Source organism: Pseudophryne corroboree, chromosome 3 (assembly GCF_028390025.1).
Source record: "Pseudophryne corroboree isolate aPseCor3 chromosome 3, aPseCor3.hap2, whole genome shotgun sequence".
Taxonomy (NCBI): Eukaryota; Metazoa; Chordata; class Amphibia; order Anura; family Myobatrachidae; genus Pseudophryne; species Pseudophryne corroboree.
In genome coordinates this window covers 732,544,519-732,562,877 of record NC_086446.1, presented here as the reverse complement: position 1 = coordinate 732,562,877, position 18,359 = coordinate 732,544,519, and the positions used below count along the sequence as shown (strand labels likewise).

The 18,359-nt window shown below is 43.0% G+C and overlaps 1 protein-coding gene across 1 annotated transcript in view; it reads left to right on the top strand.

The window, feature by feature from the left end:
* The window catches only part of PTPRE (protein tyrosine phosphatase receptor type E), a 297,445-nt gene extending 281,844 nt beyond the window's left edge, over positions 1-15,601 (top strand). Inside the window, exon 20 of the mRNA XM_063962220.1 lies at positions 7,301-15,601. Coding sequence (XP_063818290.1) covers positions 7,301-7,375 — 75 coding nt within the window. The 3' untranslated portion in view covers positions 7,376-15,601. The remainder of the gene's footprint in view (positions 1-7,300) is intronic.
* Positions 15,602-18,359: the final 2,758 nt, after the last annotated feature.

The window sequence follows — 18,359 nt, the reverse complement described above, 5'->3', positions numbered from 1 at the left end:
ACTTTAGATTATCATTCTGATTCCTCAATTGCTTACTCATCTTAACCAAGTACTTTACGGTTACTTGTTACACTTCAAATCATCCTGGGGGTTAATCATAACATGGGGTTGTCGACCAAACAGAATTTCAAAAGGAGACAGATTAAGAGGGGACCTGGGATTGGTTCTGATGCTGTATAATACGATTGGCAAAGCTTCGGGCCACAACAATCCTGTTTCAGCCATTACCTTGCTTAATTTGTTTTTAATAGTGCTGTTTACTCTTTCCACCTTCGCACTCGCCTGGGGGCGGTACGGAGTGTGCAGCTTACTATTAATTCCCATCAACTTACACATTGTTTGAAAGACTTCACCTGTAAAATGGGTACCCCTATCACTCTCAATGATTCTAGGGATACCATACCTGCACACAAATTCCTGCACAATTTTCTTTGCAGTAAACACAGCGGTATTTGTGGCCGCGGGAAATGCTTCAACCCAATTTGAGAACACATCAATACAGACCAATACATACTTTAAATTTCTACAAGGTGGCAATTGTATGAAATCAATTTGTATTACCTGAAAAGGGCCATCTGTCGGAGGGATATGGGATGGCTCTGTCGGTATTGTCGTTCCGATATTCTTCCTCAAGCAGGTGAGACATGTCATCGCTCTTTTACCCGCATGGGAAGAAAATCCTGGGGCGCACCAATAAGCTCTTACCAACTTACACATTCCTTCTTTGCCTAGATGAGTCAGCCCATGTGCCGCTTCCGCTAGACTTGGAAGGTATGCTCTGGGTGCCACTGGCTTACCCTGTCCATCTGTCCAGAGTCCTGAGGACTCCTGGCCATATCCTTTTGACCTCCAAACTGCCTTTTCTTGTGGTGAACACAAATTTTGCATTTCATATAATTTCTGTGTGTTTACAGTATCAAATACCATCAGTTGTGTACTGTCTGTTTGTATGGGGTTACCGGCTGCTGGCATCACCATGCTTCTGGGTTAAGACACCTGCTGCGCACCCAGCACTCTCTGTTCCGTACAGTTCAAAGGGTTTTCCATAATCTGGCATACCTAATGCTGGTGCCTGCGTTAGGCACTGTTTAAGTCTCTCAAATGCCATCTCAGACTCGTCTGTGTGCGAAATCCAGTCAGGTTTGTTTGAGGAGACCATCTCCTGCAAAGGCAAGGCTAGTATGGAAAAACCTGGGATCCAGTTACGGCAATACCCACACATTCCTAAAAACGTTCTAATCTGTTGCTGGGTTTGTGGCAGGGTCATGTCACGAATTGCTTGAATTCTATCAGCGGTAAGGTGTCTCAGTCCTTGTGTTAGGCAGTGTCCCAAATACTTCACCCTGGTCTGGCATAATTGTAACTTATCTTTGGAAACCTTGTGTCCTGTGTCTGAAAGATGAAACAGGAGTTGTTTCGTATCTCTCAGGGACGCTTCTAGTGAATCAGAACACAGCAGTAAATCATCCACGTACTGTATTAATACTGATCCACTCTCAGGTTGGAAAGACTGTAAACAATCATGCAAGGCCTGAGAGAAAATACTTGGACTGTCAATGAAACCTTGTGGTAATCGAGTCCAGGTGTACTGAACTCCTCTGTATGTAAATGCGAATAAGTATTGACTGTCAGGGTGCAGAGGTACCGAGAAGAAGGCGGAGCAGAGGTCAATCACAGTGAAAAATTTGGCAGTGGGAGGGATTTGCATAAGGATGACAGCTGGATTTGGCACTACGGGGAATTGACTCTCAACTATTTTGTTGATCCCTCTTAGATCCTGCACTAATCTGTATCCCCTCCCCCCACTCTTTTTAACAGGGAAGATGGGACTATTGGCAGTGCTGGACGTTCTTACCAGAATGCCCTGTTGTAGCAAGCGCTCTATTACAGGGAAAACTCCTAACTCCACCTCTGGCTTCAGAGGGTATTGTGGGATTTTTGGAGCTATCCTACCATCTTTTACTTGTACAACTACTGGGGCTACGTTTGCCATCAATCCAGTGTCTTGACCATCCTTGGTCCAAAGTGATTCCGGTATCTGGGAAATCATTTCCTCTACCTTGGACGGACACCTATTTACAACAACAGTGTGGGACATTAATCTTGTTGGGGAGTCTAGCATATCCTGCACTTCCTGAGCGTGGTTTTCGGGTATGTCCAAGAACACACCTTCAGGAGTACAATATATGACACATCCCATTTTGCACAGTAAATCTCTCCCTAGGAGATTAGTCGGAGCCGATGCAGCCAGCAGAAAAGAATGCTTGGTATGCAAAGGCCCTATCGTAATCTCTGCAGGTTTGCTTAAAGGGTAGTGCTGTACTACTCCTGTTACTCCCATGGCTGGAATTGTTTTACCAGTGGTTCTCAAGCCCACGGTCGAATTTATCACTGACTTTGCCGCCCCCGTATCTACAAGGAAATTTAAAGATTTACCAGCTACACCAATTGTGACCTCAGGTTCATTTTCAAGGCTCGCAATTAATTTCACTGGCTGCAGACTACAGGTGTGGCCCCACCCCTATTGTATGTGGTGGCCTCCCTGCATTGCGCTGGCAGCTATTACCTGTGAAGGGGGTAAATGGGAACTATCAGAGACTTGCCAGTCTCTTCTTGGGGGATACCTTTTTGTTTCCCCTGCGTGTGGCTCATAACTTCGTCTCTGCGGTCCTTGATCCCAATTTCGTGTGTCATGTCGTTGTCTAGGGGGTTGATATGATTTTTGTGCATTTTTCGATCTACAGTCTCGTGCAAAATGTCCCTCTTTATGACAGTAATAACAAGTTACCACATTTGACTTACCCACAGGGGTCGGAGACTTATACTGAGGTGGCCTTGTGGTCAGGGCCTGTATACTTACGGCCATTAACTTATCACTCTGCGACTCCCTGTGTCTGGTGATGTTTCGATCATGATCAATAGCGGCCTCTCTCAAAGTAGCCACTGACAAACCTCTCCAACATGGTTGGGTGGTCTGTACCCTCGTCCTCAATACTTCCTTTAAACCATCCATTAACACAGATACTGCTACTTCTCTGTGATTCACATTTGTTTTAATGTCTTCTATCCCTGTATACTTAGCCATTTCCTGCAGTGCCCGATGAAAATAATCAGCAGCTGTTTCTCCCTCTTTTTGTTTGGAGAAAATTTTGTTCCATTTGGCAACAGCTGGGAAATACTCTCCTAACTGTAAATTTATTCTCTTTACATTATCTTGGTTGTACACATCCGTAAGGGGTACCTCTTCGTCTAATTTACAGTCAGCTATAAATCTCGCTGAGTCGACATTGGAGGGTAAACATGCCCTCAGCAATATCCGCCAGTCTTTGTTATTGGGCTCCACAGTATTTCCTAGCTCTCTAATGTACTTCTGGCTTGCAACTAGATATTTCCTAGGATCAGGGAATTCAGACACCATTGATCTTAATTCCGTTCGGGAAAAGGGGCAGTGCATGGCGATGTGTCTGACAGGAGTGACTCCTGAAGTGTCAGTTTTCCCATTTGGTACTGCAATTACCCTAACGGGATTAAGTTCAATAACATCATTCTGAGTAGATTCTACAACATGTGGTGTAATGGTTTCAGCATATTGTACAGTGCCGTACTTACCAGTTGATACGACCTCACCTGTCCCTCCACTAGGGGCCTTTGATACTGCTCTTACTGGTTGGGCCGTGCCCACTGTTGTTTCTGCTATGGTGGCTGCTAGAGAGAGTGCCGATATTATTGTGGGCTCATCCTCTTGGTCACAATCCTGGGGAAAGTTTAAAACAGGGTACAGCTTGCACGGGTTAGTATTAGCATCAACAATCTTAGTTACATTATTCTTAACATTTATACAGTTACTAAGTGCATGTTTATCATACACCAGTGTGTCATTCTCTGTAACCACTTTCTCTCCCGTTATGTATGGTGGTGGTGGCGCGGTGGCTATCAGTTTCCTGATAGGGTTAGATCCAGCCGCTTGAGCCAATCCTCTTTGTATTTCACCTTCCTGTTGCCATAACTGTAAATAATCATAATGTTTGATCCATCTCTTTGCAGATTTAATGAGACATATCCTTCTCCTTAGATTTTGTAACACCTCGGGACTAAAACTGCCTACCCGTGGGAACTTTTCCCCGTCATGCACAGTCATTCTTTCCCATTCATCGCACAAAACCTCTGTGTGTGAACCGTATTTCTCACACATGATATACCTTGCCGACCCGATTGGTCGGTTTACTAAGTCAACCTGAACCGAGGTTGATCGCCCCCTACCTGAACAACTGGCCCCCATCTTTGCAGGTGTTGCTTTCACTACCTCTGACCTTCAAATCAGGGTCTTCAGCGAACCCTTACAAAAACCAAGATGTCCGGGGTAGGCCGGCGGCGGAAGTTTATCGAGTACCTCCACTCACTCGCCCACGTCGACCAATACGCCCACACACTGCCTTAGCGCTGGCGTACTCAACCTAGGGCCCCTGCGACCTGAACCTCTATTTACTGGAACATGTGGGTGTGATCCGAAGAGCACTTAACCCTTCCCAGTAACTATTGGTTGTTCGAGAATTCCCGAGTGACCAGCGAACCTCCCTTAAAATAAAAAAAATTACACAAATCACGTTAGAATGTACAAATAGCGTTTATGACCCTTCTAGCGTACGCAAATGGTACTGGGTCAAGTTACTAACTAATGCACACAATTACATGCGGTACAATCGTTCTGCACATAAGCAACTAATCTTATGTGCGGAACGACCAGTGGAATCGAAAATTGTGGCTGCGAATTCCTTCAGCCAGAGCTTAATGGCCTATATGGGTACCGCACCAACCCTTCCTGGTGTTGTGATTCTTTACTCTTTATCTATAGCGGACTTCCTAGTCTGCTGTACCTGGACCTCCTGGTCCGTGACCTCCTGGTCTGTGCTACAGTAGACCTCCTGGTCTGCTATACTCTAATGCTCTTCTTTTAATATGTTTAACAAGGGATGCCTCCCAAGCCACCGTGCCGTCACTTACACGTATGTACCTCAGGAGAATTCGATGATTTCCTGTGGTTCCACCCAAAAATTAGAAACTTATATATATGTATACACACACTTTCACCTCATATACTCTTTACTTTTGTTTCTGCGCAGAAATCCCTTTCATTCAGTATCGCAGGCTAATCCAGAGGAGTTGCAACTAGAGAAGGACCTATTAGCTTAAAATTTTGGACACTGAGATTGATTTGCGCTATTATCGCGTTGCCTCCGTATCGCCTACTAAAACAATACTATCGTGTGATTTGTATTATGTGGGCGTACCCAGATGCTCCGTTGCGTAATATACGCTCCGTACGTCGGCCCTTGCGTCGCGTACGCTAGTCCCGCCCTTTGTTAGAGACACGTGTACGCAAGCCAGGTATATCCACAGAAATACAACTAACACGTTTATATCAATGTAGATGATCTTTAACTGTAATCATCTACCGAGCACCACACAGATCTTTCCTTGTATCTTTAGGTAAAGCCGTGTGCGTGTTTTACAATTTACTCCTTAACGTATTAATATTACTTTTAACTACCAATAGCAACAAATCTTTCTCAGCACGTTATCAATGATAAATGGCAAGCAGGAAGGTGAGATGTGAAAATACACAAATAAAAAGAAATGCAGGTGTGTGCGTGTGTTGCGTACGCAAAACAGAGATAAACAGTTTTAAAAGACAATAGCGTTTTGTTCTTACCTTCCGGTTCCGGATTCCACCAACACTCCTACAGCGTAGCGATGCAGACGCTTATCTAGTCAGCACTACTGTATCCCTCACCACCAATACGGATACGAAGGGATACTGCCTTCCCGCCCTTGCTGACAGATAAAGTCTGTGTTTGCTAGTGCGGATATGTGGAGGACGGACGAGCCGCCAATTGATAAAGCTAAATATTTATCTTATAACATTTACTATATATTGGTAAGACTCAGTACGCAATTGGCGTATGGGGTACCATAAGGGTACGCACTTAGCGTAGCAGACGCTTAGCCGTGGTCGAGACGCACATGCGGCACGCTCGCTCACAGCTTAACGCTTGGAGTCGAGCACGCTATAGGCGGCCGACTACCGTAATGCTACGCTACCAGCGTAGCGGACGCTCGTGACCACGAGGGGAACACGAGCGGCGCAGACGCTCACGGGATGACACTCAGTAAACCTTGTATGCAACACACTGAAGGATTGAGTTTGTACTGTAAACCTTACTACTGAAATACTGTAGCTATATAACGCTGCTTGACCTTGTTAATGTGAAAGCTGTTTGAGCGATTGAGACGCTCCAAATACCCTCAGTAATGTAATAAACACACAATACCTTGCTAAGGTTCCAACACCTTTACTAACAATATTTAGCTATGTAAAAAGGGGAAAACAGTTAACAGTTCATACACTACAGACTAACATCAATATCTAAGCAGAATAACTACACATATACAATATACAACAGCGTAACAATAACAGAGAGAGAGAGAGAGTATGGCAAATACAAACAGAGAACAAGTTGGTTACAGAGAATAACTTACACACCGGGGAACGATCGCTGCGCAGTCCTGGTACCAGCTTTCTAGTTAGTCAATGATGAAAACCGTTGTGAAGAGAAGACTGAGCTGGCCAGGCTGGCTGTTCTTATATACACTGCGTACAGTACACTACAAAGGGACCTATAATCTCATTGTTCATTGGACACAGGAATGTCTCCCCGCACTATAACAAAAGGTCATAGGTTAGTTTGAACAGGTGGGCTGTGACTATATCGAACTGCTCAGGTGGGAGGGAATCTCAGGATTCCCGCCGCATGGATAATGAACCGCAAATATAGTAAATGTCCAGAAACTACTAATAGACATAACTATACGCAGGAGCGATTAATCTTTACCTAACCAGCACCGGATTGTTTCTAATAAAATGTTCTTTAGTTAGGTACCAAACACCACTGCTCAAACCCTGTCTGACCCTTCGTATCATGCAAAGAGGAATTCCTCTGTCCAGCGACCAGTTACAATAAACAAACTTACAGTTATTATTAAGGGGAACATTACCTATAAAACATACTATTTGGGTTTACTATGTAACAATTGAGTCGCCCGCTAGACGCACACAAACTCTACCGTAAATGCACATACCACGCGCTCGAGCGCATGGCCGAGGAGGCGCCGTCACGCAACTGCGAATATGTGCACGCACGGGAGAGAATGTGTACGTGCAGCGGGCAAGCGCATGGGGTGAATATATGGCAATGTGTAGCATGATATTTTTCCGACTTTGACAGTGTCTTTGTTTTTGCAGGAACAGTATGAATTCTGCTACAAAGTGGTACAAGATTTCATTGACATCTTCTCAGATTATGCCAATTTCAAATGAAGGACTCGGCCTGTCTGATACTCAGAACTAAGTGACATTATATTTTGTTGTTAATTTGATCTCGTCTCTGGTTCCTATGCTTTTGTATTATCTTCTGCTACCAAATAAGATTTCTTCTTCTCTTTTTACATACGGTATGGTCTTCTACAGAGATTCCAATACAAACCTTCATGGTGTGAAGGAGCAGATGTATGTATAGTAATGTATATATTTATTTATTTACAATATGGCATGTATATTACCAGAACATGCATTTTGTTACTAGCCGCGGACTCTTGGTGGCGTTACTAATGAGAAAGAGCGATGGGGTGTGCTGGGGCCGCAGCCCTCTGTATACGATGCTGCAGTTCCTGGGGTTGGTGGTAAAATATATTGTACAGTGTTACATTCAGCTTCCGGTCTGTTAAAAAGAAGTGTCCTGATGGGGTTTCATATTGGTAAGAGTCTGAGCTGCTGTGACATCACTGGCTCCACCACATGTGTATGAATCAACCAATCCACAGTGTCTCTGAAGCGGGCCTGTTTAGCTTAGTAAATAACACCCCCACCCCCTAACTGGGTGACTTGCGGCAGAGGAGTGATAGAGCATTAGTATCATTTAAACACCCCTCTTGAAGTATGAGCTTTACTTGCTTGTTATACTTTTCTCAACTCCTTATATGATCAAGCTTATCTGAAGTCCATTCCAGATGTGCAATATTTACAAGAGAATGTGTGACAGAGAGACACCTTTTAGTAGATTAGGCGTATTTCGCATATCCTGTATTGAGAAAGCTGGAAAAACGTATTATTATTATTATTATATTTTTCCCCTTCCCTCAGATTAAATATATCGTAGAGTGACTATGAATATCCATGTATTTCTTTATTTGACATTCAAATAACTTTTATATCTATAAAAAAAAAAAAATAGAGATAGACATTCCGCAAGCCATGACACTTTTATGAAAGTTAGACGCAGTGTCTACTGTGATCTGATCTGGGCACAACTGCTTAGCCTATTTCACCTTCCTCCTACATTTTCATTCATCATTTTCTACCTTGCCTGCAGAAATGTCTTCCATCAGCCATAACATTTAAAAAACCTACCTAATATTGTGTAGGTCCCCCTCATGTTGAGGCATGGGGTCCACAAGACCTCTGAATGTGTTCTGTGGTATGTAGCACCAAGATTTAGCATGTATAGTTTGGAGCAGAGAAGGGAAAGGGGGGACATGATAGAAACTTTCAAATATATCAAGGGTTTTAACAAAGTCCAGGAGGGAAACATTCTTCAAAGGAAGAGAAGTATTAGAACATCAGAACATGCATAGACACTGGAGGGAGGTAGGTTCAGGAGAAATTTAAGGAAAAATGACTTCACAGAAAGGGTAGTGGATAAGTAGAATAGTCTCCTGACAGAGGTGGTAGAGGCTAAGACAGTAGAGTAATTTACACATGCATGGGATAGACATAAGGATAACCTTACAAAGAAATAAGGATCAACAAGGGTTGAGATTATGCAAACATTTTAAAAATGGGGCAGACTAGATAAGCCAAGTGGTTCTTACCTGTTGTTAAATTCTATGTTTCTATCCTTTAAGTCCTGTTGGTTGTGTGGTGGTGCCTCCATGGTTTGGACTTGTTTTTCCAGCACATCCCATGGATGCTCGATCAGATTGAGATCTGGGGAATTGGGAGACCAAGTCGACACCTTGAACTGTTTGTCATGTTCCTCAAACCGTTCCTGAACAATGTTTGCAGTGTAGCAGGGCTCATTATCCTGCTGAAAGAGACTACTGCATCAGGGAATATCATTTTCATGAAGGGATGTACTTGGTCTGAAACAATGTTTCGGCAGGTGGTATTTTTTAAAGTAACATCCACATGCATACCAGTCCCTGAGGTTTCCCAGCCGAACATTGCCTTTTTCCCATGGTGCATCCTGGTGCCAACTCTTCCCCAGGGAAAAAACATACACACATCTGGCCATCTACCTGCTGTCTACTATATCCCACCACTTAACAAGTGCCATTGTAACAAGATAATCAATGTTATTCACTTCACCTGTCAGTGATTTTCATTATTCTATTGCATGTTGCCATAACAGTCGGAACTTTGATCCCTTCCACCAGTCAGTGATGTTACTTCCAGAGAGTTCCAGCATCACACACATCTACAGTTCTCCAAACACTTCTGTTATTCCGTACACTTACTCATCACATACTGTACCGCCTCATGTAATGTATATAATAAAATTGATGGCTGGTAAAAAAAAAAAAAAAAAAAGATGAAGGGGAAAAGTGCTATATAAATAAAATGATTATTCATATAATAGCTGTGGAGACGCAACGTTCCAAAATCCCAGTTCCTAAGAATCAAATGACATAACTATATACTCGAAGGTTAGCAAATAATATATAAGAAATGATATGTATTGGAATGTAGGGGAGAGAAACATATGCTGGGCATACATTATACAATTATCTGGGCGATCCGCCTATAGATAATTGTACTGTATATATGCGCCACTTATCTCGGTCGGACATACCAAATTATCCAGAATGTCCGTCCGATAAGATATTTTTAAAGTTGAAAGTCGACCACATCAGGCTGCCGACTGACAGACATTTCTCCTGTTCCTTCCGAAGATTGTGATATATCTCACAGTGTATGCCCATAATATCTGATAGGTGTTAGGCGGTCAGATAAAATGTCTGGCTTTCCGAATTTCATTTTATCTGACCGTCTATGCCCAGCAATTAGAGTAAGTTTATGTTAAATGTCAGATTATATTTTAATATACAGTTAAATAGGTGCATATAAAATAAGGCACATATAAAATAGGTGAAGGTGTAATGAGAAGTCCTTGGGCCACAACAAAGGCGCATCTCCTTTGCTAGAGGTGTACCTAATATTGCTATACACTAACTACACAGCTAATTATTTTTCCAACTTCCTGTATCATTTACAAACAACATTCACATATATCGGTCTGTCTCACTCAGTCAGAATTTTAAATAAGGGCTCTTATAAAAACACAGTAGATTGTAATCAATGCAGCTATATTGGGGGTCATTCCGAGTTGATCGCTCGCTAGCTACTTTTTGCAGCGCTGCGATCAGATAGTCGCCGCCTATAGGGGAGTGTATTTTCACTTTGCAAGTGTGCGAACACCTGTGCAGCCGAGCTCTGCAAAAACATTTTGTGCAGTTTCTGAGTAGGTCTGAACTTACTCAGCCCTTGCGATCACTTCAGCCTGTCTGGTCCCGGAATTGACGTCAGACACCCGCCCTGCAAACGCCTGCGTTTAACCAAACACTCCCAGAAAACGGTCAGTTGACACCCATAAACGCCTTCTTCCTGTCAATCTCCTTGCGATCGGCTGTGCGAATGGATTCTTCGTTAAATCCATCACTCAGCAATGATCCGCTTTGTACCCATGTGACGCGCCTGCGCATTGCGATGTATACGCATGCGCAGTAGTGACCTGATCGATGCGCTGCGAAAAACGGCAGCGTGCGAACAGGTCGGAATGACCCCCATAGTAAGCAACTTGTATTTTGTAGCCTTGTAAAAACAAACCTCAAGCCTCATTGATACTAATATTATCCTTTATTTATATGGCGCCACAAGGGGTCCACAGCGCCTTACAGCAGAAACAGTATAATCACACATATACACACACACGTGACTTGCAGCATTAAACACTGCAGAACAAGGACCCGGGTTATAAACATATCTGCATCAGCAGTCATAGGACTCAAATCAGCAGCGGGACGGCCACACACAAAGGTTTGGTGCCAATGTAGACAGTGAGGAGATGACGGTATGAGTGAGGGGAGGAAAAGCACAAGAGGGAAGAGGGCCCTGCTCGTCAGAGCTTACATTCTATGGCATACAAATGCTTATCCAGTGTTTTTGCCATTCATATGAGTTATTAGAGATCTACAGGCCATATTAATATCCTTAAAAGACTTATAAATAATTTATGGCAGAAAATACATGTAACCATTCTAGTATATTGGCATTAAATGTATAAAATTGTATATGGTCTCTCTAGTTACAGAACCGTGGTTGGTAAACTGAATTACCATATGGCTGTGATGTGTGTACCAACATAAATGTGTCATTAATCTACCCTGCATTACTCTGCAGTTGTATCTCAAATATGCCTTCCTGCTTTATGATAAACTCTCTGCCGTTTGCAAAGATTTGTGGAAAAGTACCAAACCTGTTTACAGTACAGGTGTGGTCTCTATGGGACCGAGTTCCTAGAATGCTCGTGACTTAGCGCCATGCCAAAAAGTTACTAAGTTTCATTCACAATGTGAAAGTGAGCTGTCCTGTGTAACTCCACGCTGCCCCCTGGTGTTCCTCTTTTGCTTAGCAGAACGCCACAAAGAACTGCAACTGCAGGAAGATACTGCCAGCGATCCTATTATCAGTGTGTACAGTGTGACACCATCACAGGACAGCAATTCCTTTATTATTTTTTCCTGGAGAAAGAGTTTCCAGATAAGAAAACCCTTATTTGCATGTGCAAACACACGTATATCCTGACGATTGCAGTTTAGCATTTGCTCTTTAATTGCTTGCGGTGATATTATTACTATTGTGGTTCAACATTTTTCTCAGCTTATCGGCCCGATTCAGAGCTGATCGCTGTGCTGCTAATTTTACTGTCCTGCGATCAGATAGTCGCCACCCAAGGGGAGTGTAAATTCGCCCCGTGCAAGTGTGTGATCACATGTGTACGCCTTGCAAAAATGTCTTTCGGTCAGCGGACATATGCAAATCCGTTTGCACCTCACTCACCAGTGAATGTTTTTACCAGTGTGTGCTGTCTGTGCGCAGCCCAGGACTTAGGGGGTAATTCCAAGTTGATCGCAGCAGGAACTTTGTTAGCAGTTGGGCAAAACCATGTGCAGTGCAGGGGAGGCAGATATAACATGTGCAGAGAGTTAGATTTGGGTGGGTTATTTTATTTCTGTGCAGGGTAAATACTGGCTGCTTTATTTTTACACTGCAAATTAGATTGCAGATTAAACACACCCCACCCAAATCTAACTCTCTGCACATGTTATATCTGCCTCCCCTGCAGTGCACATGGTTTTGCCCAACTGCTAACAGAATTCCTGCTGCGATCAACTTAGAATTACCCCCATAGTGCGAAAAGAACAGGCTGATCGGGGCCAGAGCTGACGTCACACACCCTCACAGAAAATGTTTTCCCTAACACTCCCAGAAAACGGGCAGTTACCACCCGCAAACGGCCTCTTCCTGTCACTCAGCTTGCGAATGGCTGTGCGATCGAAATTTCCGCACCAGCCTGTCACTGTTTGGCGACGTGCGCGTGCATTTCGGTGCATATGCATGCGCATTCAATCGATAATCGCCCGCTGTGCAAACACGCACAGCAGTGATCAGCTGTGATCCGGGCCCTATATCCGCTATAACTGTTCCCAAGGTCGCAGCTCCCTCAAAGCAATTTACTTTTAGGTATCAATGCAAACATGACAGATACCCTTAATAGATTATGTGACGATGAAAACAAAATCTAGTCTAGGAATGAGACATATTTCCTTTGTATAGGAATGTTCACTTTATAAGTAGGTTGACTTGAATTATGGTTGAATAATGAATAGGTATTTCTGCCACGGTTTTGTTCTTTACATGCAAGTCTGCTGATACATCTTATCATGTTTATCTGGATGAGACCAATGGAGGCATTTACAGGACCTACAATCCACGCTGCCCTGTATAAGAGATCTATTAACATTGACAAATATATTGAAGATACGTCAGATAAAGATGTGATTGTGAGGTTGTACATGAGTGCAGGCTACCGGTCTGTAAACACATATATACATATAGAACAATGCACACAGCCTCACTGATCCTGGAAGTGGCCGATAACAGAGACATATAGCTTACACTCATCTACACTGCAAATGTACGTCTAATGTGAAATATCTTACAAGTATTGAAACCTTTACATATATATTTCTGATTGATACCAATAGATCTTTCCCCGTGAAAGGTAAAATATAATGTAATCTGCATTTTACATTATGACGCTAATATGTGCTTAAGAAATATCTTTGTCTTATAGTATGACCTCAAAAACAACTTTTGTAGGTTCATCTGTTAATCCGGGATGCAGATAAAATGCCGGCTGTCGGGATCGCGGTGTTCAGGAGGCCGATGCCGGAACCCCAGCGCACCAGGGCTATTTCCACTTGTGGGTGTCCACCACACCAATAGAACGTAAATAGATCCTGCGGCGAATGCTGCGAGCTGAGCCCGTAGTGTGGCAAGCACAGCCGGCCCACAAGGGTACTCTTGGCGCTTGCCCCGCTGCCGGCATTCTAGCGGGCGGGATACCGCTGTCAGGATATTGACAACCGGCATCCCGCCCGTCGGTATAACGTATGTAACCTGTTAATCCCAGTACCACTTTCCTGGTTTTGGATTTTGTAAAATGTGTTTCTAGAAGTGGTATCATAACATCACGTGCAGAGATTGTGGCAACAGGGCCGTAACTATGGTAGGGAGGGTGTAGCCGCTGCCCAGGTCACAGCCTAGAGAGACACTGCAGAGCCAGCGGCTCTGCATCCACACATGTTGTAATGCTGTTACATGTTCAGGGGCGGGGCTGAACTAGTGAGGAATATCGCCCCGGTTACGGTCAAGTGTAACTCACATAATCAATGCATCCAGTAGCGGCACTGAACCCGTCTCTTCGTGTTACCGCAAGACCGAATTGTCTGTAGCCAACAGGAGTAGTTGGATTGGCTTCGGTTTGTTTAGAGCGAACCCCTGCAGAGAAGGTAACACAAAATGAACTTTGCAGTGGGAAGTGGTAATGCAGCTATTTTCTAGTTATGTGACCCATAGCAACCAAACCAAGTAACGTTACTCCTTGTGGAGATGGATCTTTTAAACATAAGCTGACGGATACCATATTGTAAACATGTTTCGATCTACAGTTGAGCAAAATACCTGCTGGTGACCGCTCTATTCAAGCAAGTAAGTCTGGAGCTGGGCACACCGCAAATAATGGATATACAGGAAAACTATGTATTTGCAATTTAAATTATTATAGAAAAAAACATAATATATGCAGACACTGAAGTAATTTACTTACAGGTTATTTGACGTATTGCCCATTAATCTGAGCCGCATTTATTTCTGTATCAAAGGTTTTTTTTTTGTATTTTGTAACTAACTTAATGCATGCCAAATGGGAGTATGTCTATGTAATATATAACTTAACTTTTTTTATTATTATTATTATTCTTTGACCTGTGCTTCTGTGCCTGTGCAGTACTATTTTGAAACAAACTGTAAATTATTGTACCATATGGATAATACAAATTTTAAAATATAGATTGAAACAAAGTCTTAACTACGCTGGTAGAAGTGTCATTTTTGGACGTTACCACTAGGTAGTGCCACTAAACCTTTATTAAGAAAAGAGCATGCAGGACTGTCCAAGTAAGAATTTGGGCAGGCGATTTTACTTTTAACATAGCACAGACAAAACCCGGCAATCATCTAATAGTGAAAGCATTCATCTGATGCATTTTATCAGATAGGGATTTTCTACTGAGCATTCGCCGTTCCAGAAGAATTCCTATTCCATTGTATTATGTGACTACATAAATCTAGTTTAGGCAACCTGTAGCTCTCTGGTTACTGTGGAACTACAAATCCCAGTAAGACCTGTAGCTACACAACATCTGGGAGAGCCTAGCACTGATGTCAGTGCCTAATGCTAGTAGTTCCAAAATTCGCCCCTTAAGGCACCCTAACAGTCCAGGTTTTAAGGATATTCATACTTAAGCACAGGTGACTTTATTAGTATCTCAGACAGTTTTGCTGGGTACACACCTGAGCAACTCAGCAGCTAACCGGCCATCCCGCTGTCTGATCGACCAACTTCGTAAGCTATTCACATTTACCAATCAGCCTCTCTGTATATCTGGCCAGACATCACAACTAGATGGACATTTAAATGTGCTCCTACCCCCACTGTGATGTCATAGTGGGCGGTTCCTGCGGCCGCATATCGATACACTAGTGATATATAGTTTGTACTAACGATCTATCTGCGTAGGGCGTACCCAACCATTGATTATATCTTCTGCGCACATGCATGGATGTATTTAAAACATGGGCTATTAGGGCAGGGCGCCTTAAGGACATTAGGGCAGATGTATTAAGCCTGGAGAAGTGATAAAGCAGTGATAAATGCAAGGTGATAACGCACCAGCCAATCAGCTCCAGTATGTAAATTGACAGGAGCTGATTGGCTGGTGCATTATTACCTTCCACTTATCATTGCTTTATCGCTTCTCCAGGCTTAATACATCTGCCCCAGAGTTTGGGAAACCCTTCCCTATGCCATCTACTGTATATACAGTCATGCTAAGCACAAAATACATTACAGTGACTTGTGTTTTTTTTTTTTTTACAAGAACAAATAAAAAAAGAAAAATATATATACAATATTTTGCATGGGATTGCAATAATTCCATAATGTGATTAGAAGACGTTTGTTCTGATCTGTTCGCTATTTTCTGGTCACTAAGTGACTAACTTTTCTGTTTCGATTAATTAAATGCTAAAGAATGCACATTGCAGCACCCTGTGTTCTAAAGATATTTTATGTATAGTTTCTTTATGTAAAACTGTTGTGAAAACGTAATAAAAAAATCTGCCTGCAAATGCGATATATGTTAAACTCTTTCAACGCCAGCCTCAAACTATCTGCAATTTGTTGGTGGGTGAGGAGCTGAGGGTGTGATGAATACTATCATTGTCCCTTAACTGCCTTGCATGTCATTTTTACAGGCCTTTTTAATATTCTGTATTATATTTTGAACTTGCATCAATTTTTGTTTTTGTTTTCCACATTTGTAATTTAAACCTGCTGTGATCATAATGTGATTTTAATTCTGGTGGATGTGACCCGAATTCTTGTAGATGAAAGAGCTAACGCATTGTTAAGCAAAAATAATAAATAAATAAATACACTTGTTCTTATTTCTGTACTTTTTGTATGTTGTGCTAGTTTTGTTTTATGTTTTTTGCATACTTGGAAGTGAATGAATATAAAACACATTTATCATGGCACTGTGTAGTTTTCTGCATGCAATTGTCCTCATCTGCAGTCACAGGACAGGAGCAGTAAATAAATCAGGAAGGTGCTGTTTTGTGTCTTGGCAGGACCTTGTTGTGCTGCAGGGGACAAATTGTGTGGAGAGGCTTAAGGTGGGTACACACTGGTAGATATATCTGCAGATCAATATATCTAAAAATTCTGAAGAAAAATCTGAAAATGGCCTTATTCAGATAGTACCAAAATAATTGTAGGTGCGGACAATACAAAAAGGTGGGATTAGTACAACAGTATAAGTGAGGCCAATGCTACACGGTGGGCTAGTGTTCACTCTAGGCTCATCTTACTCTTTAAACATACTATGTCCACCTCTCCTCTCTTACAAGCCCTACACTGGCTCCCATTCCCAATTCAAGCTTCTCACACTCACAAAGCCCTCACCCACTCCTCTCCCATTTACATTTCTGACCTTATTTCCCTTTACACTCCCACCTGTCCTCTTCGCTCCATAAATACATGCGGCCTCTCCTGGCAACTGGTTATTTCCTCCCATTCCTCATTTTAGCCGTGGTCTTCCCTATTTCTGGAATTCTCTACCTCTCCTTATCAGAATCTCCACCTCTCTATAAAACTTTAAACGTGCTCTCAAGACCCACTTCTTCACCAAACCCAGCCATATCTCATCCTAACCCTGTTACATGCTCACTTCTACCTCTTCCGTGTCATTGTCAATCTGCCCCTCCCATTCATAGTGTAAGCTTTCATGAGCAGGGCTCTTTCCCTCATCTGCTTTTCCCTCTCTTAGACTATTTCCTACTTCATACCCCGTTCAACAGCACGTAATCCTTGATTTCTGCCCCCCCCCCCCCCCCCGCACAACGACCCTGCTTGTACTGAAAAATATGTGTAGCCACTACATCTGCAGCCCCACATACACCATTTGTGCTGGACAGACTTGTGACCTTTAGCCTCAGGCATCTGTTTCCACCACCACCCACAGTCCTTCATTCCTGAACAATGAGCAGCGACTCCACCTGTAGCCAACATACAGACTTTTACGGGCATTTTTTATCAATTTGCAGTGATCGTAAAGATACAAAATCTTCTCGTTGGGGCAGATGAGCAGTCTCTGCTCCCTAAAAAAAAATGTCTGGCGGCGATTAGAGGACTTTTTTACCATTTTGCCGACCAGTCAATTTCCCTTCTACACATACTTTACACATAACACATGCGCATTGCACCAGTAGCAGACTGATTACCGGTAAATCTTTTTCTCCTAGTCCGTAGAGGATGCTGGGGACTCCGTAAGGACCATGGGGTATAGACGGGCTCCGCAGGAGACATGGGCACTATAAAGAAACTTTAGAATGGGTGTGCACTAGCTCCTCCCTCTATGCCCCTCCTCCAGACCTCAGTTAGAGAACTGTGCCCAGAGGAGACGGACAGTACGAGGAAAGGATTTTTGTGAACCCAAGGGCAAGATTCATACCAGCCCACACCATCCACACCGTATAACCTGGAATATACGCAACCAGTTAACAGTATGAACAAACAGTATCAGGCAACGACTGATTTTAACTGTAACATAACCCTTATGTAAACAATAAAAGAGTCCGCACTGGGACAGGCGCCCAGCATCCTCTACGGACTAGGAGAAAAAGATTTACCGGTAGGTTTAAAATCTGATTTTCTCTTACGTCCTAGAGGATGCTGGGGACTCCGTAAGGACCATGGGGTTTATACCAAAGCTCCAGACCGGGCAAGAGAGTGCGGACGACTCTGCAGCACCGACTGAGCAAACGCAAGGTCCTCATCAGCCAGGGTATCAAACTTATAGAACTTTGCAAAAGTGTTTGAACCCGACCAGGTAGCTGCTCG